Consider the following 25,195-nt stretch of genomic DNA (forward strand, 5'->3'; position numbering starts at 1 on the left):
CCAGAGGATTGCATGGGATCTTCATTTGAACTTTAGCAACCTATCTTCGGACGTGTAAAACCGGAATCCTTTCTTCATCCAACAGCCTTAATTATATCGGGCGATGGTGTTAAATCGAGTCTAAACAATTAGAGATTAAACCATGCTGAACTCTAGTTTTGTCAAGCTCTTGTGATAGGGATGCTCCAATGCATATGCGACTGCTGAAGCTTGATGTGTTAGTGTTGAAGAACAATGTTTGAGTTATAATTTGTCTTGAAAAGGCTCAAGAGTTAAAGAGTATGTGGAATAAACAACGACAATAATTTAATGTGAAACGGAAAGTCCAATTTTTGTTATAGAACTTAAAATGTGTTTTTAGATGTATAAACGGCCTTGGTTGGGGATTGGTTTAATTAAACACAGGTATAATTATATGTTTACTGCAATAATCTTGATCGTTAAATTTAGTCAATGGATGAGATTACTGAGAGGAACAAGAGGCATGTTCAACAACCCTTCATATATGTGTTGTCACATTACATTTTCTACAGCTAAATAATCTAGTCCAATATGCTCAAAGGGTACATTTTCTTTTTGGGCTGCGGTCAAGACTCAAGCCCATATCAAAAGAATTCGAGTTGTATTTTTTACATTACGTGTTTTAATAGGAATTGTGAGAACTTTTATTTTTTAAGTTTTTAATTTTTTAGCACACATATCTCACAATTTGTATAATGACATATGATGTACCATTCCGTTATTGGTCACGCTGAAAAATCTCAACTCCTCCTCCGAGAGGATGTCGTTCTTCTCCAGCGCTCCTTCTGCACCGCCACCCAATCTAACGTCACCAGCGGTAGGAGCATTGGCGCCATCTCCACCGACCTCTACAAAGAGCGCAACCTCAAACGCCTCGTTGAGAAGTTCAAAAAATCATCCGAGCTCTATCGCTTCCGTACCAAACTCCCATTTAGAGGACACCGTACGCCGTCTCGCCTCCGCAAAACGTTTCAAGTGGATCGAGGAGATCCTGGAGGACGAGAAGCAGTACGCGGACTTCTCCAACGAGGGATTCGCTGTCCCACTGGTTAAGCTTTACGGGAGAATGCCGGTGCTTGACGAAATGCCTGAGAAAAACTGTGAGCGCACCGTCTTGTCCTTTAATGCCCTCTGGGTGCTTGTGTTAACTCCAAGGATTTTGACAAGGTTGATGAGGTTTTCAGAGGGGTCTCTCAGAAGTTGTCAATTGAACCAGATGTGATGTCGTATAATACTATGATCAAGGCGTTTTGTGAAATGGGTTCGTTGGATCGGCGGTTTCGATGAGATGGAGAAGAAGGGTGTTGAGTCGGATATGATCATGTTCAACACAATCATGAATGGGTTGTTTGCGAATGATCAGTTTTTGGCAGCCGAGAATCTATGGAGTTGAATGAAGAATGTTGTCCCTGATGTTAGGAGCTACAATGCCAGGTTGTTGGGATTGGCTTCGGAGAAGAAAACTGACGAGGCGGTTGAATTGTTCAAGGAAATGCGGAACAAGGAAGTAAAACCTGATGTGTTAAGCATCAATGCCTTGATCAAGGGATTTGTTAATGAGGGTAAATTGGAAGAAGCTAAACAGTGGTATCGTGAACTGGTGAAGCGTAGTTGTGCTCTGCAGAAATGAACTTTCCAGGCTCTTGTTCCTTTTGTTTGCGAGAGGGGTGATTTGGACTTTGCCTTTGAACTCGGCGACAAAATTTTCAAAGGGCGTCTCCTTGTGGATGTGGAGTTACTGCAGACTCTGGTGGATGGGATAGCTAATGCTTCCCGGATCAATGACGCAAAGAAGATTGTGAGGCTTGGGAACACAAATACATACCTGCGTTACAATTTGCAGTTGCCTTCAGAGGAATAATGTATTTCTGTTGTTGTTTGTTTCTGTTTGCATGTCGAAATGTTTGTGCTTTTATTGCTAGACACTTCTAATTTATATAGTTAAATTTGTGCAAGCTTCAAACATTCCTTCAATTTCAGTGTTGAATAGTTATTATTACACAGATTTTCATACAGCCTGGATTTCATATACGCCTCAAGAGGTGGAAGGTGTTGGTCATCATCGTAGCGACACATTAACAGGACCAATTCTTTGTTTAACTGCTTCCATTCTTCCTAAATCATATTTACAGTATTTTCTTGTGTTTCCTCTGTTGTGCTAGGACAGCACCAAACCCGTTGGAACCAACTCAAGCTAACCCACAGGAAATTTATCAAATGAAATGCAAGAACAAAATATTAAAGACACCAAGATTTTAACGAGGTTCCTCAACAGTCAGTGTAACTGGAGTACGTCCTCGGAGCAGTAGGAGCTCACCCAATAATCCACTATCAACCAAATGGGAGTTTACAAAATGTTGACAATCTCACAACCCAAAAGCCCAATACACCCAATAACTCTCACACACCAAAGAAACAAATAGAGAGGGAAATATAGTGAATAATTTCATCTCTATACAAAGCTCAAAGCTAATACACGAATACAACTTTGATTGAGTGAGTACCAACAAAGAAAGAAAATCACCTTTCTTTCTTCTATTCAAAATGGGGCTGCAGCACCTCTGTTTTTGCTCTCATTTTCTGCTACGTTTTTTTCCTCTCTTATGGCTTCATTACTACACTTCATCAAAAATAGCAATTATTTCTCTTTCGAAGAACTCATCCGTGACTTCCCATGGACCAAGACAACTTTAGACCAATTCCCTTTTCTTTTCCCCAAAACAAGGAAGAGACATAATTATTTTGTCTTTTTTTTTCTTTTTGATTTGTTTAATTAAAAGGTGGCCACTTGGCCACATACTCCAACAATCTCCACCTTGGCCAAGTTCCGAAAAACGTCATGATAAGCCAACCAACACAATTAACACACAACATCACTCCCAAACATTAGCAAGAGAACAACTCATGCCGAGCCAAATACTCCAAAACTCCTACTGCTCAACGCCTTCTTTATATAGGCATAATGTGAGCCAAGTTCAAACAGTGAACAAACTTGGCTACACCAACAACCTTAGTCAACATATCAGCGGGGTTGTCTTTCGTTGGAATCTTCTGGAGAATGATTTCCCCTTCACCAACAATTTCACGAACAAAGTGATAACGCACATCTATGTGCTTGGTCCTCGCATGATGAACCTGATACTTAGCCAAATAAATGGCACTCTGACTATCACAATGTACCTCCACCTGCTTCTGATCAACCCCCAAATCTCTAATAAGCCCATGTATCCAAATGGCCTCCTTTATAGCTTCAGCAACTGCCATATATTCAGCCTCTGTAGTAGACAAGGCAACAGACGACTGCAAAATGGACCTCCAACAAACTGGCCCTTTAGCCATAGTAAACACATAGCCTGTAGTAGACTTCCTTCCATCCAGATCACCTGCATAATCTGAATCAATATAACCAACTGCAAAATGACCAATACCAGAGTCATCTCTCTCAAAGCATAAACCAACATCTCGAGTACCATGGAGATACCTCAATATCCACTTAGCTGCTTGCCAATGCTCTTTACCTGGATTATGCATATATCGACTCACCATGCCAACTGCATGAGCAATATCCGGTCTAGAGCATACCATTGCATACATCAAACTACCAACCAAATTTGCATATGGTATATTTTTCATTTGCAGCTTCTCTTTATCAGTTTTAGGACACTGTAAAGAACTCAATTTAAAATGAGGAGCCAAAGGGGTACTAACCGGTTTGGTTGAATCATGAACTCCAAATTTCCGAATCAACTTCTCAAGATATTGTCTTTGATTCAAACTGACCAAACCCTTCTCTCTATCTCTAGTGATCTCCATGCCAAGGATCTTCTTCGCTTCACCAAGATCCTTCATCTCAAACTCATTCTTCATTTGCTTCTTCAATTTCTCAATCTCTTCAACATTCTTTGAGGCAATCAACATATCATCAACATATATTAACAAATAAATGAAAGACCCATCTTGCAACTTCTTGAAGTACACACAATGATCATATTGACTTCTAGAATAATTTTGGCCTCTCATAAATTTATCAAACCTCAAATACTATTGCCTTGGAGATTGCTTCAAGCCATAAAGCGATTTCTTCAATTTGCAAAACAAATTTTCCTTCCCTTTCACTATATACCCATCCGGTTGACACATATAGATCTCTTCATTCAAATCACCATGTAGGAAAGCCGTCTTCACATCAAGTTGCACAAGCTCAAGATCATACTGTGCAACAAGAGCTAACATAATGCGAATTGAGGAGTGTTTCACAACCGGAGAAAAGATTTCATTGTAGTCAATGCCCTCCTTTTGTGCATACCCTTTAGCAACTAATCTTGCTTTAAATCTCACATTGCTTTTCTCATCAGCATCTTCCTTCTTGGCATACACCCATTTGCAACGGATAGCTTTCTTGCCCTTAGGCAATTTAGCTAAGTCCCAAGTCTTGTTCTTCAAGAGAGAATTCATCTCATCACCCATGGCATTGCACCACCTTTTCTTCTCCTCACTCTCAATAGATTCCTCAAAATTGGATGGAATCTCATCAGTGATAATAGGAAGAGCAAAAGCAACATAGTCACTGTACCGAGCTGGCTTGGTAATTTGTCTCTTTCCTTTGTTCTTAGCAATAGACTCTTGAGGTGAAACTTGCTCTTCAACTTGAATAGAATCTTCAAGTTCAACTTCTTCAACATCCTCATGGTCTCCAACTTCTTCACTTGTAGTGGCTTCGACATCAGCGGAAATAGGATTTGAAGTATCAGAGGCAACTTTCTCAAGCTCCACCTGTTGGACATCTTTCACATTCTTCTCAGAGACTTTGTACATACTTTCTTCATCAAATGTCACATCTCTACTAATTACCAGTTTCTTCATCTCTGGACACCACAACCTGTAACCTTTGACACCACTACTAAAACCAAGAAAGATAGCCTTTTTGGCTCTAGGATCAAGTTTATTTTCAGTCACATGAAAATAAGTAGGTGAACCAAAAATACGGATATAGTCATAATCAGAAGAAGGTTTTCCAGTCCATACCTCCATTGGTGTCTTACCCTGAACAGCAGCTGAAGGTAATCGGTTGATGATGTGACATGCATAATTAACTGCTTCTGCCCAAAATGACTTGCTTAAACCCGACTGAGACAACATACATCTAACCTTCTCAAGCAAGGTTCGATTCAATCTTTCTGCAACTCCATTTTGTTGTGGAGTTCCCCGAACACTAAAATGTCTCACAATTCCTTCCTCTTTGCAAACTTTAAAGAAAGGGTCGGATGTGTATTCACCACCATTATCCGATCTCAAAATCTTAATCTTTCTCCCAGTCTGGTTCTCAACCATTTTCTTCCATCCCAAGAAAATGCTTAACACCTCACTCTTATGCTTCATAGTGTAGACCCAAGACCTTCTTGAATAATCATCAACAAAGGTCACGAACCAATGTCTACCACTCAATGAAGGAGTCTTTGTAGGACCCCAAACATCCGAATGCACATAATCAAGAATGCCCTTCGTCTGATGTACAGCAGTACCAAACTTCACTCTAGTTTGCTTCCCCAAGACAAAATGCTCGCAGAAATCAAGTTTACAAGTCGTGGCACCTTTTAAAAGACCTTGTTTCACAAGCCCTTGTAGAGCTTTCTCACCAGCATGGCCTAATCTCATATGCCACAGTCTAGTAGTATCTGAATCAGATGTACCCATATTTTCTGAGACTACAGATGCTTCACCTGTCACAGTGCTTCCCTGCAATAAATACAAATGGCCACATCTAGGAGCTTTCATCACAACAAGTGCACCATAAGTAACTTTCAATGTATGTCCATCTGAATGAAACCTGAAACCCTTAGATTCCAAAGTACCCAAAGAAATAAGATTTTTCTTCAAATTCGGTACATACCGAACACCTGTCAACTCTTTAACCATGCCATCATGCAACTTCAAACGAACTGTACCAATCCCTTTTGTTGTGCAAGGATTGTCATCTCCCATGAACACAACGCCACCATCAAACTCTTTCAAGCTTGAAAACCAATCCTTGTGAGGAGTCATATGATGAGTACAACCCGTATCCAACACCCACTTAGTAGCACAATCAAATGATGAGGAAGTGGTTAAAGCAAAATCAGAAAAATCTGTTTCAACCTCAGCAACATTAGCTTCAGAACTTTCTTTGCCTTTGGTCTTCAATTTAGGACAATCTTTCTTCCAATGGCCCTTATTACGACAAAAGGCACATTCATCTCTTTCCAAAGGTTTTCTACCTTTAGAGTTTCCTCTAGGTCGAGACTGTGATTTTTTCCTACTAGAAGATGATCTTCTCTCCGATGATCTAACTCTAACAAATAAAGCTTCAAATGTACTATCATGATTTTTATCTCTATGCCTCATTTCATAATTCATCAAGGCATTTGACACATCTTCAAATTTCACAGTTTCTTTACCATGCATAATAGTGGTAACAAAATGCTCATAAGAGTCCGGCAAGGAATTCAACAATATTAAGGCCTTATCTTCATCCTTAATATCCTCATCTAAATTTAACAAGTCGGCAATCAACTTATTAAAAGCATCAAGGTGTCTAATCATTTTTATACCTTCTTTGTATTGGAAGCGGTAGAGTTTTTTCTTCAAGTGTAGCCGGTTCTCTGCACTCTTCGTCATATACTTGTCTTCCAATTTTTGCCACAACACACTTGCTACCGTCTCCCGCATCACAAAATACTTCTGAGTTTTTGCAAGGCACAACCGAATTGAAGAGCAAGCCCACAAATTTAATTTCTCCCATTCCGGCTTCGACATAGCTTCTGGCTTCTCTCCCAAAGCGGTAAGTAGATCTTGTTGAGCCAACACATCTTTGACCTCACATTGCCACATCCCAAAGTTGTTTGTGCCATCAAACTTTTCCACTTCGAACTTTGCATTTTGCACCGTAGTTCTTGCAAACCCGGAGCTGCTTCCAAAAGGATTTTCATCTTGCCCATCTGACATCTTTGGCAACTAGACAGTACCCAAGAGCAACCAGTGCTCTGATACCAATTGTTGTGCTAGGACAGCACCAAACCCGTTGGAACCAACTCAAGCTAACCCACAAGAAATTTATCAAATGAAATGCAAGAACAAAATATTAAAGACACCAAGATTTTAACGAGGTTCCTCAACAGTCAGTGTAACTGGAGTACGTCCTCGGAGCAGTAGGAGCTCACCCAATAATCCACTATCAACCAAATGGGAGTTTACAAAGTGTTGACAATCTCACAACCCAAAAGCCCAATACACCCAATAGCTCTCACACACCAAAGAAACAAATAGAGAGGGAAATATAGTGAATAATTTCCTCTCTATACAAAGCTCAAAGCTAATACACAAATACAACTTTGATTGAGTGAGTACCAACAAAGAAAGAAAATCACCTTTCTTTCTTCTCTTCAAAATGGGGCTGCAGCACCTCTGTTTTTGCTCTCATTTTCTGCTACGTTTTTTTCCTCTCTTATGGCTTCATTACTACACTTCATCAAAAATAGCAATTATTTCTCTTTCAAAGAACTCATCCGTGACTTCCCATGGACCAAGACAACTTTAGACCAATTCCCTTTTCTTTTCCCCAAAACAAGGAAGAGACATAATTATTTTGTCTTTTTTTTCTTTTTGATTTGTTTAATTAAAAGGTGGCCACTTGGCCACATACTCCAACATCCTCCATTGAAGAACCTAGATTTTCATCTAAGTAGCGTCGTATGTATGACCCCTCGTGCCGATACTGATTCTCATCCTTCAGTCAAGCTATGCACTTTTTGAGAGATATGAACAAGATGTTTACTCTATGTAACGTGTTTGATTTGAATCTAATTATATATAATCACCTCGGCGCTTCCCAAATCTTCCCAAAGCCGAAGAATTGCTGCTGTGGAAGATGCAATTTCTAGAGTTCCATTCAACGGCTCCACGCTTTCTTTGGTTATACTTTGACCCAAGAGAAAGAATCTATGCACCATCATCGCATTAACCCCAGAAGAAGGGTTAATCTCATGCTGAAGTTTTTTAGTTTTCAACTTTTAGTACATGATTTTTTTTTTCATTCTAGTCTGATACCTAAAGTCATAATTCTGGGACATTTTCATATATCCGTTAAGTTTTCCGTCAGGACCTCAATTAACTGATGATGTGGCGCTCACTTGGACAATGATTGAGCGCCACGTGTCAATATGGGCCTATGTGAATATTAAAAAAATTAAAGTTTTTTCTTTCTTTTCTAGGCATCCTACTTCCCTCAGACCCTCTCCCCTCATTCTCCCTCCATTCTCTGCACCCACCCTCCCCGCTCACCCACAATTTGCCCTGCTCCTCTTCCACCTATCTAGGTATGACGTAGGCTTTGCCGCCGCACAAATGGGTCGGTGTTATCGAAGGTCAGCCGCAGGTGGCGGTGGATCAACGGAGTCAGTAGCGGATCGACGTTTCGGAGATAGCTAATTGCAGTTTCGATTGCTGAACTATCTTAATCTTGGAGGCCATGGTGACGGTGACGGGTTTGGGGGTTTCGAATATGGCAACGATCTGATGGGAGGAATTGGGTGAAGAGGGTGGAGGAGAGAGAAGAGAGGGGAGGTGAAGAGGGTAGGGGTGGGTATTGTATAGAGGTTGGGTGGGTGCAGAGGAAAGAAGGGAGGGAGCAAGGTAGATGTGTGGGTGTGCGGGGAGGTGGGTGTAGGGAAAAGAAGGGAAGGAGAAGGAGGGAGGGTGTAATATCCCACATCGCCCGAGGGAGGGGAGGTGATGTGTCTTATATGTATATGTCCACCTCCCTATAGTAAGACGCGTTTTGGGTGGAAGCCCAAGAACAAAACCGTGAGGGCGTGGCCCAAAACGGACAATATCTTATTATGCGGACTGGGATGTGACAATTTGGTATTAGAGCCACTCCCCGGCCGAAAGTGTGCCGACAAGGGCGTTGGGCCCCTAAAGGGGTGGATTGTAAGATCCCACATCGTCCGGGGGAGGGAAGGTGATGTGCTTTATATGTACATGCCCACCTCCCTATAGAAAGACGTGTTTTGGGTGGAAGCCCAAGAACAAAACTGTGAGGGCATGGCCCAAAGTGGACAATATCTTACCATGCGGACTCGTGAGGGCGTGGCTCAAATCGGACAATATCTTACTATGTGGACTGGGATGTGACAAAGCGAGGCGGGAAGGGTGAGGCAGGATGCCCAAAAAAGATTTTTTTTTTAAAATTTCCACGTGGATCCATATTGACATGTGGCGCCCAGTCATTGTCCACGTAGGTGCCACTTCATCAGTTAATGAATGTTCTGACGGAAAACTTAACGAATGTATGAAAATGTTCCAAAATTATGACTTTAAGTACCAAACTGGGACAAAAAAAACTTCATGTATCAAAGGTTGAAAATCAAGAAATTTTAGGGTAGTAAACTAAGATTAACCCCTAGAAGAGACAATACCATTCTTTAAGTAGTCTTCCGCTTTCGGCAAGTGCCCGGATTTGAACCGTTTTGCTTCTGCTAAAAATGCATTGCACAGAACCCCCCACTGCACGTGATAGTAGAATTAACTATATGTTAAACCTTCTCTTGAACAAACTAGTAATTAAATTTCATGACACTAATCCGGTTTAATATATTACCTTCTTAAACGAATGTAATGGGTATCGCCCATGCTTTTGATAGAATTTGCAGCTGATTTCATTCGTCATATGGTAAAGAGCCTTGAAATATATGTTCATGTAGTCCGGTTTAAGTGCTCTATAGCACCAATTTCGCATCTGCAGCGTAACATTTACTGATCAATTCACGGTGAAAACTGGTGAAGCCAATTAAGAAAGTACAGGCATTTTATTGTTTACATATTGACAGCCTCAGTGAAGAGAGTAAGTTCATCAAGCGTCTCGTACATCGAAAATGTCATCGATAAATGGTTTTGTGAACTGAATCCTCTCCTCTTACAAGTTAGGATCTGTTGAGCGCAAACTACAGTTCCCTAGGCAGTCCCATCTCTTTCCATCACCTAATTATTTTGTTGGATGAAATAAACAGACAAATTAGGATTTCTATAGTGCAGTTAATCGTATTGTTTACATGCAGATATATTCTTGATATTGATGATATTGTTGGTACTTCGACCTTGTAGATATGTGTACAACATGGTTGACGATAAATTGGACAGCATTTTTAAGAAGTGCTGTTAAATGCACGATGTCAGTTAATTTTGGAAATTTGAATATCTACTTCTGATGTATGGACTGAACCAAATTAAAATCCGTTTTGCCACATCCTGTAGCATATTTAGCCATCTATTGTTCATGCCAGCTTGGGAATTAGTAAAAAAAAGTGGCCATGAATGTGGCCAAGCTTTTGTGATGGGGGTACTCCAGTGTGTTCCCCACAACTCTGGCCTAATGAGGACCAGGATAGGACAATGATCTATTAGGAGATCACTACTCAATTTTCCAGCTTCATCAAATGCATCTTCTCCTTCCCTGCTTAGCTGTGAAGCTTCATACACACTCATCAATCCCTTGACCTCTTAACTAATTAACATTTTCTTAAAATGCTTCCTTCTCTTTCCTTCAAGTTGTTGACACATCTATTAATAACAAAAGTTATAATTGGGAGTGATTGACTGATATTGAATATCAATCTACAATACTACGTAAATATACGAAACAAATTGTTACCGAAATTTTAGTTATACTCACCCTCAGGCACGAAGTGACCATGTGGCCATAACAGAAGGGCAACTTCATGAAGGTCATTTTGCTGATGAGAAAGGCCAGGAGCTGATAGATATGATTAGGTCAATTTGTTCTTCGATAGTGGTAATCTATACCTAGACGTTGAACAACATCGATCATGTTCAAACTTTCGAGCGCGCCTTCTCCTCCTACTTTGCTCAATACATTCCTGAAGGCCTCCAACTTTTATTCATGTCAGAAACGGCATGTCATCCTGCAAGCAAAGTGGAGTTATTGGAAGAGTGGACATAGGTTTGGATATAAATAGCTGAATGAGATTAGAGTGCCCAAGAAGTAGGATCTCTTTTTTAGCAATATTTGGAGTGGAGATAGCAAAGATGGCCTGAGAAGAAAATGCCATAGAGGGAAGAGTACAAGGTATGTACCTTGTTTAACAAGTGTTTAAATTTGTTGGCATTCTTCGGCACATGTATCTAACCAGGGCCGGAGCCAGATAGATGTAGGTGGCCCTGACCCTCTCGCACCATTTGAGCAAGCTTACATTATTCCTTGATTTGCACAAGTTGTTCATCATTCAATGTTACTTTTATATTATATGTTTTGCCTTTCAGCCCTACACATAAAATTGTTCATCTACAACTCCATTTATGGCACAAAACGTCAACATGTTTCTCATTTATAGAGCCCATATGAAATTATATCTTTGTGACATGCTAAAATGCAAACTCCCACTTGTGTATCATTACATATTTGGAATAACCAGAAAATAGTGCATTGCGTGATCATTCATTGCTATCATATAAAAAAATATTGTTCCATTGCCTAATAAACCCTACAGTTTTTTGTTGAATATAACTTCATAAAAGGGAAGTAAGGTATTAAAATGACCAAATAACCCTAAACACGAGTAACTTATATTGGATGGAAAACTTAACGAAGTTAGGGAGAGATAACAAATTAATGATTTCATTAAGTTGATATGACAAATTGCTTAAAATTTTAGTTTATATGACAAATTACAAAATCCGTACAAGTTCATATGATATTTCAAAAAATTTCCTTACTTTCAAAGAGTTTTATGATAGAATGCCAACTTCCTTCATGGTATCAAAATAAATTAATCTATGTGTGAATCTTGGCAACCACACGTATTTCACATCAGTTAATTTGTTCATTGTTAGGTCCCCGTTAATACCTTGACCACAATCAGTGATATATTAGCAGATTAAATAACAATTATTAGTGAGTGATTAGTTATAGCCAGCTGACAGTTTGTTTGAGTGGAGAGTTATATATGAGCTCATGCTCTGGAGGTAAAAGCTAAGAACAAATTTTACAAAACGAAATCAAAATACAAAAAAATATTGGAGCACTGCTCCTTCTCTTCCCTCCTTCCCCCCTTCCCCCTTCTTCCCTATCTCTCAGTGTTACTTGCATGTTGAATAGGGAATTGAGAATTGGATTTTATCATTCATGCTTTCAACATAATAAATTTTAGTTGAAACCATAATTTTTGTGCGTTTAGAATGTGTTGTCCATTCCAAATGTACCATGTGGTGTTCGAAGTTTTCTATTTGATTTATGTTTTTGGACTACCAGTATTTGTACAAGGCTATATTATTATTGTTGGATACCACTATTTATCACACTATATACGAGATATGTTTTATGAAAGATTTTATGGCATGCTAAGGTTTTCTGAAAACCTATTACATATTATACTATTAAGTTTTCATAAAACTTTGGAGGTTAGTATGTTGAATAACTGTTTCAATATTATATATATATATATATATATATATATATATATCAACTTGGTCCACTCATATTTGTATTGCACCCCCTCAGAACTTAGATTCGAGGCGTACAATCTTGGCGTCAAGGTACTCCCGCATCAGCATCTTCGAGTCCTCTCAGTGTATGACTCACCTCTTTGTTCATTCAATTTCATATTATTCCTTGTTAGTGTTTAGGATTAGTTGTATGCTTTGAACACATTCCTCATTTGCATAATCATTGTATTTAAATTCATAACTTTTATTTACATTCGTTGTTCTCATGCATCCTAATATGGCCTCGTCACCTTCGGGTGTCAGTCAGTACGTGCCTACCCTGGTATTCAGGGAATATCAGGGTCGGGCGTGTCAAGTAATGACTTTATATTCAGTTTCAATAGAGAATTGAGAAATTGTGTTCTGTTTATTGGAAGACCAAGAGATAGGATTATACCCCAAGAAAACTACAAGTCCAGTTGTTGACCTTCTGTCATTAGGGTCTCTAGCCCAATCGGCATCACTAAATGCATGTAAATCTAAGACACCTTTAACAAATTGAATACCATAGTTCTGTGTACCCTACAAATACCTAAGTATCCTTTTTACAGCGAGAAAGTGAGACTCCATTGGACAATGCATGAACTGACAGACTAGATGCATTGAGAATGCAATATTTGTTCTAGTAAAGGTAAGGTACTGAAGTGCCCCTACAATACTTCTGTATAATTCAAGATTGTTCCCATCATCTTTGAGCAATATGTTATATGACACATTTCTGTTTTTGTAAGTAAATCAGACACGTACTTAGCTTGAGAAAGAAACAACCCCTCTTGATTCTAAGTAATCTAAATGCCAAGAAAGTGTCCCCAAGTCTTTAATATCAAATTCCTTAGTCTAGGCAGCAATGACCAGGTTGCTAAGACTGTTATAAGGTTGTTGAGTAACAGAAATATCTTCAATTGTTTTTTGTAATGACCACACAACAATTTTGCATTGTAGGTAAAAAGCTCAATTCAATAAATCAAATATTGTAACAAATCACGTGACATGACAAACAATTAATAGATAGTTTGACTAATTTATAATCACATGGCATCTAAAATTATGCATTAGTTTTAGAGAAATTCCTCCATAAAACTACTAAATGTTGGGGCCACATATTTGCCCCAAATTCATGTGGACAAGCTATTCATGATCCAGCTGGTTGATGAAGTTGAGAGTATGAACTTTATACCGAAAAATTAAAGTCTCACTTCTTGGATATTTTTATTCATTGTTAATCAATTTTTAGTTGGATGGCCACATAAAAGTTTAGTTTGTAACAAGTTTAGCAAATCTCGGCCCTTCAACAACTAGGATATTTTTTTCTTTCAGAAAAGAAAACAACTGAAGAGCATCAAATTAATCTCTTCATTTTACATTCTCCCTTCCGGTAGCGATTCACATGCCTTGCACTTATGTTCTAGTTGTTTATTCCTTGCTCAGTAGGATAATAATGTATTATAAACTAGCTAGGGTAATTCTATTTGTACCCATTGCACGTAAGAAATCGAAATCAAATCAACTTCATGCATGAAGCATCGATTTCATGTACTCGTCAAGAGATGGAAGGCGCTGGTTGTCGTCGTAGCTATACATCAATGGCACCATTCTTGCGAGATTTAGGGAAGCCTTTGTGAATGCCGCGGGAAGTGGATTAGGAGACACCAATTCTTTGTTCAGCTTCTTCCATTCTTCTGAAATCATATTTGTAACATGTTCTTGTGCTTCCTCCATAGTCTTGCCTTGATGTTCATTTAAATACAACTTTACATATGACCCGTCGTCCCCATCTTGATTCTCATCCTACAATCAGTACGACGATAAGAAAATCTGACGTGCTCTATGTGCATATATATACATGCATGCTACAAATTTTGATGGACAAATATATATATAGCTTTTGTGTGATGGAGTCGGCCAAGACATCGACCACACATGATATAGAACCTCATAAGCAGGGATGAATAGGCATTTAGTTACTAGGGTGCTTGATATAAATGATACTACAAATATGTAGTTACCTTGGCACTTCCCAAGTCGTCCCAAAGCCGAAGAATTGCTGCCGTTGAAGATATAATGGCTGGAGTGCCATTCAAGAACTCCACACTTTGATTGGTTATACCTTCACCCAACAGAAAGAAAATGTGGACCATCACCACATTCACCCCAGAAGAAATAATTCCATTCTTCAAGTACTCTTCAGCCCTAGGCAAGTGCCCAGATTTGAACCATTTTGCTTCCACTAAAAATGCATTGCACAGACTAGCCCACTGCACGCAAACAAATAGAATGAATTAAGCTATAATTAAGCCTTTCTTAATATGCTAGTAAATAATTGTCACGACATTAATCCAGTTAGATAGATATACTTAATAATAAGGCAATACTACAGTTTACATATATATATATATACCGTCTTCTTTAGCGAATGCAACGGGTTCCATCCGTGCCTTTGATAGACCTTACAGCTGATTTCATTCGTCATATCGTAAAGAGCCTTGAAGCATATCTTCATGTAGTCCGGTAAGTGCTCTATAGAACCAATTTCCCATCTGTAGCATAATAATGTTCTTGTCAGTTCACTGTGAAAAGTAGTGAAATTAATTAAGAAGTTACGGGATGTTTTAATTATTGCTACCTATTGACAACCTCCGTGAAAAGAGTGAGTTCATCAAGTGTTCCGTAAACGTCAAAAATGTCATCAATCAAATAGATAAATGAGATAGGTTTTGTGAGCTCAATCCTCTCATCTGACAAGTTTGGATTTGTTAGGCAAGCCATGGACCAAATGTACCATTTAATAGGTTGGTCTCTTGCAAACTTCAACTCCTTACACAATCCCAGCTCTTTCCACCATCTAATTAAGTTAATTGAAACAAATAAACATTGATTAGCAACTGGTTAATTTATTAAATATAGAGACAACAATTGAAGATTAAGGTGCTATTTTCCAATAAAGTTACTTACTTGGAAACTTGAGCAACTTCTTTCTGGTGAAGGGACTGGACCATATTTAAATCTGTTTTTGCTACAGTTTGTAATATATTTAGCCATCTATTATTTGTTCCTTGGAAGCTAGAGACAAAAAAGTTCTTGGCCATGAATGGGGCCAAGCTTTTGTGATGAGGATTTCTCAATGTGTTTCCAACAACTCTGGCCTGGTGATGATCGAGATGTGACAGGGATGAATTTAGGAAATGGCCACTAAACTTTCCAGCTTCTTGAAGTACAACTTCACCCTCTATACTTAGCTGTGAAGCTTCATACAAACTCATCAACCCCTTGATGTCTTCCCTTAACATTTGATTGAAATTTCCTTCTCTGTTCTTGAAGTTGTTAAACACATCTATATTCACACGATAAACACACTAGTTATCAAAATATCGAAATTGTATTGAGTCAATTTACTGGTACCGAATACCAATCTATATTACTGAATTATAGTTAATACTCACCATCAGAGACGAAGTAACCATGCTGCCTGAGTAGTCGAAAGCGGAGAGCGACTTCATATAGGTCGGTGGGATGGTGAGCACCATGAGCAGTAGTGCTAGATATTATATGTTGCTTTTGGAGAATTTGGTCAATTTCTTCTTCAAAGTGGTAGTCTAGACCTAGCCGTTGAACCGCATCGATAATGTCCAAACTTTCAACTGCTTCTCCTCCCACTTTTTTCAATGCATGCCTTAAGTCGTCCAGTTTTTGTTCATTCTGGAAACAAATTATGCCATCCTGCGGACAAGGAATTGAAGAGAGTCGATTTTCAACCATGTATGTGCATGTGTGTGTGTGTGAGAGAGAGAGAGAGAGAGAGAGATGATTTTTCTTACCTTAGATGAAGTATACTTCGTTTTGGAGTCAAGCGGTTTTAAGGGAGTAGAAAGCAAACTGTGATCTTCGGGGATGCTCCATTTTTGAGAACTAAGGTGTTCCGGAGCAACTGGAGTAGAAGACGAGGTCGCAAGGGAGGACTGGGAAATAGAAAATTCCATATTTCTGTATGTCTAATCAACTCCCAGAGTAGTAGAAGGCGAATAGAGAAAATAAGATGTTTTTCGCTCTTCTTGATCTCTCAATTTATAATCGCCATGAAAATCGATTTTCGCTATACTTCGAGAGCTAGCACACTTTGCACGTTGATTTAGAGTTTTTTTATTTGCGCTTTTGTTTTTTTTGGTTTTTTTTTGGGTTGAAAAATCAGACGTAGCAAGGGTCCAAGAAAGAATCAAATCAAGTGTACAAAACGTGAAAGTCGTGCTATTCGGGAACTGGAAAGCAGATTCCTATTATTATGGAACTACTTTTGATTCCTTAATACTTAGGTACTGATCACTAATATTTTATGTACTCATTTTTTTATTTGACCTAATAAAAAAATATCACTTGTTTTTTGTTTTTCAAAATAAAATAAAAATAATAATGGACATGGCATTATTTTTTAATCACTAAAACAGTATACCCAAGTATTATCCAAGCATGTCTCAAACCCTATAAAGGCATCAATATTGATGGAAGCCTTCAAACACATTTTCTAAATAAATGAATAATGCTCAGATCTAGAACCTTTTGGTTCGGCAAACTTGTGCGGATCTCAACTCTATCTATCTTTTCTTTAAGTTTTCAGGTAAAAATTTCCAACAAAACAGAAAGCCTTAATGTCCTTGTGCAACATTGCGTAGTTTATTATATACTATATACTATTTAGTGAACTCTTTTGGTTGAATATAATTTAGTGAGTTCGACAGAAGCAAGTCAACAACACCTAATTATGACCAAACTATTGTTTATTACATTTTTTTTTGGTCACATGTCAATTGTCCTCTTGTAAAATTAGTATTGAAAGCATTTTATATTTTGCCAAACAAATAGATTCAACAAATATTAGATGGCAAGTGAAGTAATTTTTGTATACCATTTTTTTCATACATTCTTTATTTCAGTTTCTTAAAACATACAATGTCTCGTGTTTCATATGAGTTCACATTTGTGTGTGAGACATTACATTTTTTTTTCTTTCATACTTTGTTTCAGGTTTTTTAAACATACAGTGCCTTGTGTTTCATATGAGTTTACATTTGTGTGTGAGACATTACATATTTTTTAGACGACGTGTTACATGTGCGATATAATTGATGTGTCGTGCTACTCTGTTTTCTGACTATGTTGGTTTGCTTGGTTATCGCTTCTCAAATTAATGTGCATGTCGGTATCCAGGTTTGTCTCACTTTCTTCTTCTTTTTTTCTCATATCTTTATGGTGTTGTTTGACTTGTTTTGCAGGTTTAGACCTTTATGTTTGGCTCTAGAGGGGTTAGGTTTCATGTCCCCCCCTCTTTTCTTTGTTTCATTCTCATTTTTTGTTTCTATAAGGGTAAGGTTTATGTCCCCCCTTCTTTCTAGTGTATTCCTTTTTGTTGTCTCTGTTTTTTGGAGGGGTAAGGTGTATGTCCCCCCCTGACTAGGTGTAACTTGTTTTTTCGTTATCAATAAAATTACCCTCGTACCGTCGAGGTTTTCCAAAAAAAAAAAGGATAATTTTTAATAGAAATATTAGGAAAATCCAATTTTAGTTTACTACATTGTCCCACGTCTCTTCAATAAAAGTGTGATCTCGTGGTGTACCCTAGCATAAATATTTTCTTTTGGAACAAACGATATTGACTACTTTAAGGGGGAGAGGGGGGAGGTGGGCTTAGCCTCGCAATGGACTAGCGATAATGTGGTTCAAATTCTCCTTTGGCGAGAATCGGACCTAAAATCTCTCATTTACAAGTGAAGAGAAAAATCACTAAATTGCAGTATTAATTGGTCTCCTAGCATAAATTTTTAAGCATTAATGTAATGCACATAAATATGGTATCTCTAGCATCACTCGATCTCATTTTTGATCCACTTGTCGTAATAGTAAATGACATGATATAACTTGTATAACCCATATCCAATTGTGACCGTGGATAATACAAGTTTGGTTGATAATACTGAAATCAAGGGATTTTCCCCAATGATTGGGTTAATAATGTTGAACAATGTAAAAAGTCTCATTTCGAAAACTTGATAAAATTAAATACAACTTGCATTGAGGTCTTCTGTGATAAAACTTTAGACTTATTAGATTGCATAATAGTTAAGTGAAGATGTGAAATCCCGTCCCTGGATTTCACTATTTAAAATTATGTATTTTGTATTCTTAGTTCTGATGCGTTTATAATTATGGCATGTAGTTTTTTTTTTTATAAGTAAAAGGAAAAAAACGCCCTTAATGAACTAAACGGACCAATCAGGATGAGAAGAAATGAGGGAAATGAGGGAAAAAAGAAGGAGGGAACCCAGACACCCCTTCGACCCACGACCCGACTACCGACTGCCGATTTTCCAGTGAATTGCGACGAGGCAACACTTGAGAACCCATCCACAATCTCTTATTTTCCATTTTCACTTCAAAATTGAAGGAATTTGGCCTCGATTGCTTCTAGAACATGCCGACGGGCTCCGTGGGGTGCATAACAACAATCTACCTTTCCTGCATGAATCACCGTCAAACACCACCATCAATCAACTCCTCTTGGGCCCAGGAACAAACCCCAAAAAAGTTTGGGGGTGGTGGAGCACCGGAGAAGACAAATCAAAGTGCACCCATTTCAGGGGTTTTCGGCAGATAGAGGCGATTTCAGGCATCTTCCCGCCCGAATTGGACTTCATCCCAGGTATGAAAAATGTTTCCCTCATTGAGCTCTACATATTTGTAAAATTTGGTAATTTTTGGAGTTAGGTGAATTTTCCAATGAGTCGGGGCGGCGGCGTGTGGCCCAAGGACCCACTTGACCCTTTTAGGCTAAATTTGATACACCGATTCCATATGTAACATCTGATGGATGAAATCCCATCATTCGAACATAGTTTCGTTAGGGTCTGCCTCTTGATCATTATAACCATCGATGATCCGACCGTTGAATTGTCACCAAACTTTAATATATTATAGCACGTAATATTTAAGGACATTAGAAACTGATGGATCAGGAATCCGACATACAGATCTTGATGAATTGAATTTTTAAGTTTGTAAAACTAATTGTTAACTGCCACCTAATTCTAGCAATTGGCAGAGATCCAACCGTTGAATCGTTCCAAAATTTTAGGATATTGTTCTAGAAGATAAATGAGACTCTTGAGAAATTACGGATCAAAAATTTGTGAGTGGATATTTCGGATCGAATTACGTAGGGTTGTGGACCCCATCATTAACTGAGAGTTGACTTTGGGTCAACATGTCTCGAATCATTTTAAATACTAAAATTAGTACTATTAGGGACTAAGTGAAGTCTAGTGGGTCTACATTGGTTAGTGAGTGACTTTAATAAATGTGATATGGTTATTACCTTGGTTTCGTATTTAATATCCTTTGTGGATATAACTTGGTTTATTAAATATGATTTCTATTAAAATGTATTTTTATATTTGGCCATCGATCTGTTGTTATGAAATGTGATTCGTGGATTGGAAATATTTGTGAAATGTGATTTGAAATACATGTTGAATTGTTTATGAAATGCGAGGGCTAGTAGTGGACCTTTAACCTATTGTCATGGGGATTTGTTTGCTTCGATATTGTTTCATTTACCGCTTTGTTGACCCGTTCTAAATTTGGTACTTGTGCTTTGTTTCATTTCATTAAGCCTTTGTAAATTGAGTAAATTGATTCATGTTTTGTTTCTTCGAGCTGTTGTTATGTTTCTTGAACTTCCGCTTGGTTCCGTTGAGTGGTCTGGAATTGGGTTTCACTGGGGTTCTGTTGAGTGGTTTGGTTCCTTGCTCTGTTTGGATTTCGTTGAGTGGTCCGGAATCCCTCGTGCTCCGCGATTCCGTTGAGTGGTTCAGAATCGTATCCTGCTTTGGATTTCATTGAGTGGTCCGATATCCATTGTACTCCACAATTCCGCTGAGTGATCCGGAATCGTATCCACTCGTATTCCGTTAAGAGGTCCGGAATCCCTTCTACTCCACAATTCCATTGAGTGGTCCAGAATCGTATCCTGGTTTGGATTCTGTTAAGTGGTCCGGAATCCCACTTGGTATTTTGGTTCCATTGAGTGGTCTGAAACCCGATGTTGTTGGATTTCGTTGAGTGGTCTGAAATTACATTCTTCATAGATGTAGGCTTCGACCGAACTATATCACTCTAGCCTTCATTTTGGTGTATTGGATGAGTTAAATTGACGTGATTGTGGAATGATATTGGAAATCATATGTGTGTGTGTGAATGGCAAGATGACAACTCTTGTTTGGCTTATGGTTGATGTGTAGTGTGGTACCCTATGTTTTCTACTAGGAAGTGTTTTATGAAAAGTTCAGAGTTTAACAAATGGTGAACTACGAATGGCTTGGTTCCGTTGGAGGGTACTTAGGCAGTCTAACAAAGAGGTTAGATGCAGCCATAGAGTAAACGAAAAATCACTACACAATTCGAAGTTTGAGTTGTGCTTTGTCTGTACCCCAAAGGCGAGGTATGTTAAATATATGGGTATTTGGTGACGTCACGTGTCGATCCTGGACGTACGTCGGGATTAGGGCGTGAGAGAAGACAATATCAATAATAGTTCACTTATGTCATAGGAGTAATCTTATACTTGTGTCACATGGTCAGTGATAAGTGGACATGACAAAAATCATGTAAAGTGTCACAAAAATTAAATTTCGAGTTAAATGGAAAAATTTGACACTGAAGAAAAAAAATATATTAAAATCAAATTTAAGGAGGCATAGAAACAATAGGAATGTTTTAATGTCCTTTAAAACTCAGTCAATACAGTTACACCATCATTTATCATTTTTCTTTCTTCTTTGTTCCGTAACTTCATTTCTACTGAGAAAATGCTCCATTTTGATGACTCTTTTTTTTCCATTCTTTGTGTACTCTCCCTTACGTTTTGTCTAGTTAAAAGAGATTATTAAAGATGGAAGATCATTAGCACTTTAGTTAGCAAGTTATCTAGGGTGGTTGTTCATTAGCGGATTCCCCTTGTGTTCATTAGCTGAAAGGATAATATATAAGATGGATAATATATGAAAGTATATATACACTCAGTCATGGAGGAATACTGAAAGTCAAATTGGATATAGAAGATGATAAATTAAGTGAGCTGAACTACACATAAATGTATGATCATTGAATTACATTTGTAGTCTTACTCTCCTCCATTAAAGCGAGTAAAATGAAATTTCCTAACAGTTTACTTTAAAGTACTAAAGTTCTTGAGCAGCAGCATATAAACTGTTTAATTCGTGACCTTCATGAAAAAGGAAACGAAGGGTGCGAAGAAATATCGTGATCAAATATATACCACAACTTTGTTAAGTACTACCAAACATAAATTTTGACGTTTCACTATTTAGAACGGTTGGGAATGACACATAATATTAATGTATGTGGTCTTCAGACATTATCACGATGTATGAGTACGAGACTCATGTGGAACCTTAACTCTATGTGGCCACTTAGCCCCACTTCCCACAAAGGCTTTGTGGGAAGAAATATTGTGATCAAATATATACCACAACTTTGTTAAGTACTACCATACCTAGATTTGGAACTTTCACTACAAGAAAAATGGATAAGGAACACAATTGATTTGTTGTTGTAATATAATATATGGATGACCCACATAAATAGTTTGTTACTATTCATCCATAGAAAAATCAGATGAATTATAATTCATATGAAGAAAAACGGATGGGTTACTGATAGGGATTTTACTACACACGTAAACAAGCTAAAAACTCCTATAATACTTGCAAGAATGACAAGGTTATTGTAGTATAAACGGATCTCGCAAGGTCGTTCTCCACAGGGATTATTAAGTACTTCGAAGCAAACCAAATTCCAATTAATTATTGTAAAGTAGAAATTGAGATGATTGATTTCATAAACTACTTAAATTAAAAAAAAAATTAAATTAATACAAGTAAACTAATTTGCAATATTAAAGATGAAAGAAAAGGAACCAGTTTTGGAGAAATCAAATTAAGAAAGCACTAGGGTTCCACCATCACCTAGCAATCCTATGAACTTTTACCAATTACTTATGATCTACACATGCCACTTTGAAGATTAGATTTTCCTAATTCATATTCTACTTGGAACCTCCAACATAGAACGTATATCAAACATGCAACCCGTCCGGACGTTCGGATCAAATCTGAACATGAAAGACTCATTATGTTTTATGAAAACCCTTTGAAAAACCAAGCAATCCTTAAGACGTGGTGTTCATCCTAAGTGAAATTACAATTATTAATCACAAGAAGTCATCGTCAATTTCAGGGAATCTTCCGACCAAAATTGCATCAAATTACTTTTCTAAAGATCCTAATGGTGATCAGGCATTAAGACAATTAGATAATTTTAATCCCGGTGATTAATAATTCAAAGTGTGCATGCAATCAATCATAAGCAATTAAATAAAAATCACATATTCATGCTAAGGCTCAAGGCTTCGCCCTAGCAAAAGGAATTAGTTACACATATTCATAATTAAAATCATAGAAAATATTATTAAGAAAATGATTGAAAACACCTTAAAGTAGAAAATCTCCAAGAACCTTAGCAAAGTTCTTTGTCTCTGAAGTTGAATAATAATTAGCGTCGAGAAAAACTGTAGACGGCAAAGCAATATATCTACTAAGCCATCCACAAACCCTAAAACATAGGTCTCTTATTCCAATTAGGAAACTAAGAAAAATAATAAAATATCTTAGAAAATAAAACCCTAATTAAACTAGGAGAATCTGCCAAGTACTTATCTAGCCACGTTTTAGCCTCATATCTCCTCCAAATCCGGCCCAAGATAACTTGTTTTAAAGATTAGGAAGTTCTGAACACATCTCCCAAAGGCCAAGAAACCATCCGAGGTCATCTTGGGCTCCAAAAACGCAATTTAAACCCATAAACGTCATTTTTCAGCAGCGCACATCGCTCCTTTATTTTATCGCCAGAAAATAACCGCTTGGTGGAAAAATACCAAATTTTGATATGATCAAGCTAAGTGACTCTAGAACGTCCTCCAATTGGAATTACTCCAAAATTCGTCCATTTGACCACGTTTTGCTTCAGATGAAATCGAAAGTCCTATATTAGAAATACAATTCAAAGTATCAAAATATTAACCAAAATATACTAAGAATATGGTTAAATATATAATATAAAATCTACTCATCAGTTACTACCAAACCTAGATTTGGAACTTTCACTACAAGAAAAATGGACAAGGAACACAATTGATTTGTTGGTGTAATATAATATATGGATGGTCCACATAAATAGTTCGCTGCTATTCATCCAAAGAAAAATCAGATGAATTATTATTCATATGAAGAAAAACGGATGAGTTACTATTCATGCATAGTATTTCACTATTCATTTGGCGAAAGTTTGTAAAGTGAATAGTGTTATAGTAATTTTTTGCCTATAAGATGAGAGCAACCGAAGGAAGGAAGAAGTGAGAAGAAGAAGAAAGAGATGAGAGAAAAACATATAGAGGAAAGAAAGAGGAGTTATGGAGAAAAATAAAGAGAAGAGGAAAAAAGAGAGATGCAGAAGAAATTACCAGTGAGTTAGGCTAGAGAGAAAAGAGAAAATAGTGAGAATTATTTTGTACTCCTATTATTTCAGATAATGAAATAAAATATTACTGCTGCCCCGAGAACTTAGACACACTTGCCGAATCTCGTAAATATTATGTCTTATTTATTTTATTCCACTATACACATACTGTCAATTTTACAACATTTATATCTTTTTTTTAAATTTTATTGAACATTATACTATCTCAAATGTGCCCCTCTGAACAAAAAGTACATTAGTTAGTGCCCAAAAAGAAAAAAATGATGTATTTGTGCCAATGAAAATTTGAGCACAGTAGTTCGCATCAATATTTAAGGCACAAATATGCTGTCAATAGTGCCCTACTCTTTGCGAACAAAATGCCATAGTGTGTCCTATGATCAAGAAGCACGCCCATAAAGAGCACATAAAACATTTTAGTTGCTACATTATTGATTGCTATTGACACAAGAGCAAGTCCACCTCTAAGGATTTTGTGCTAGCACCCAGCGCATTTATCCATTCAAGTGAACAGTAATAGACCCTAGGGAACAGTAATAGGCCAAAGCATCTCCACCCCTAACAAAAAATAGCCTTGTCCATTTTATTAAAATATTATTATTATTTATTATAAAATAATAATTTTATTTTTAATTTCTGAATTTATAAAAAATAAAATAATAATAATAATAATATCTAAATTTATTAAAAAATTTCTGTATTTTTTAAAAGTGAAATTCTTAATTTTTTGGGAGAAAAAATGTGGACAGTTGATCTGTGATCGGACGGTCAAGTTTAAAAGTAAAATTTAATTTTTTTTTTTTACCGTTGGAAATCCAACGGTCTAGAATAACTAGCCATTGGAAATCCAATGGCTATGAGCATGCCACATCACTAATGGGGCTCCGGAGCACAAGTGGGTTGACAGCCCTCTGCAACCTTGTCGCCTACTCGTGGCCACGCGCGATTGTCGTGCACGCGCCAGCCAAATAGGCCGGCTTCTTACTCAGTCAAATTTGGGCTAGCTTGGAGACCAGCTTGGGCTGCGTCCCAGGCAAAA

The 25,195-nt window shown here is 37.6% G+C and overlaps 2 protein-coding genes and 2 pseudogenes across 2 annotated transcripts; 1 reads left to right on the forward strand and 3 right to left on the reverse strand.

Annotated features, from left to right (window-relative positions):
- The first annotated feature begins 781 nt into the window (after positions 1-781).
- LOC103446642 (small ribosomal subunit protein mS79 (rPPR3b)-like) lies at positions 782-1,651 on the forward strand. Its single transcript, XM_029109317.2, has 2 exons — positions 782-1,188; positions 1,441-1,651. The coding sequence occupies exons 1-2, from the start codon at positions 782-784 to the stop codon at positions 1,649-1,651; spliced, it is 618 nt and encodes a 205-aa protein (XP_028965150.2).
- Positions 1,652-1,962: 311 nt separating this feature from the next.
- LOC103400600 ((3S,6E)-nerolidol synthase 1, chloroplastic-like) lies at positions 1,963-10,197 on the reverse strand (annotated as a pseudogene).
- Positions 10,198-10,252: 55 nt separating this feature from the next.
- On the reverse strand, positions 10,253-11,123 carry LOC139187546 ((3S,6E)-nerolidol synthase 1, chloroplastic-like; annotated as a pseudogene).
- A 2,719-nt stretch (positions 11,124-13,842) lies between these two features.
- LOC114827793 ((3S,6E)-nerolidol synthase 1-like) lies at positions 13,843-16,678 on the reverse strand. Its single transcript, XM_029110429.2, has 7 exons — positions 16,371-16,678; positions 15,996-16,272; positions 15,508-15,886; positions 15,179-15,397; positions 14,954-15,092; positions 14,562-14,810; positions 13,843-14,343 (listed from the first exon to the last, which is right to left on the reverse strand). The coding sequence occupies exons 1-7, from the start codon at positions 16,530-16,532 to the stop codon at positions 14,065-14,067; spliced, it is 1,704 nt and encodes a 567-aa protein (XP_028966262.1). The 5' UTR covers positions 16,533-16,678; the 3' UTR covers positions 13,843-14,064.
- Positions 16,679-25,195: the final 8,517 nt, after the last annotated feature.

Source organism: Malus domestica, chromosome 10 (genome assembly GCF_042453785.1).
Source record: "Malus domestica chromosome 10, GDT2T_hap1".
In the NCBI taxonomy this organism is placed as follows: Eukaryota; Viridiplantae; Streptophyta; class Magnoliopsida; order Rosales; family Rosaceae; genus Malus; species Malus domestica.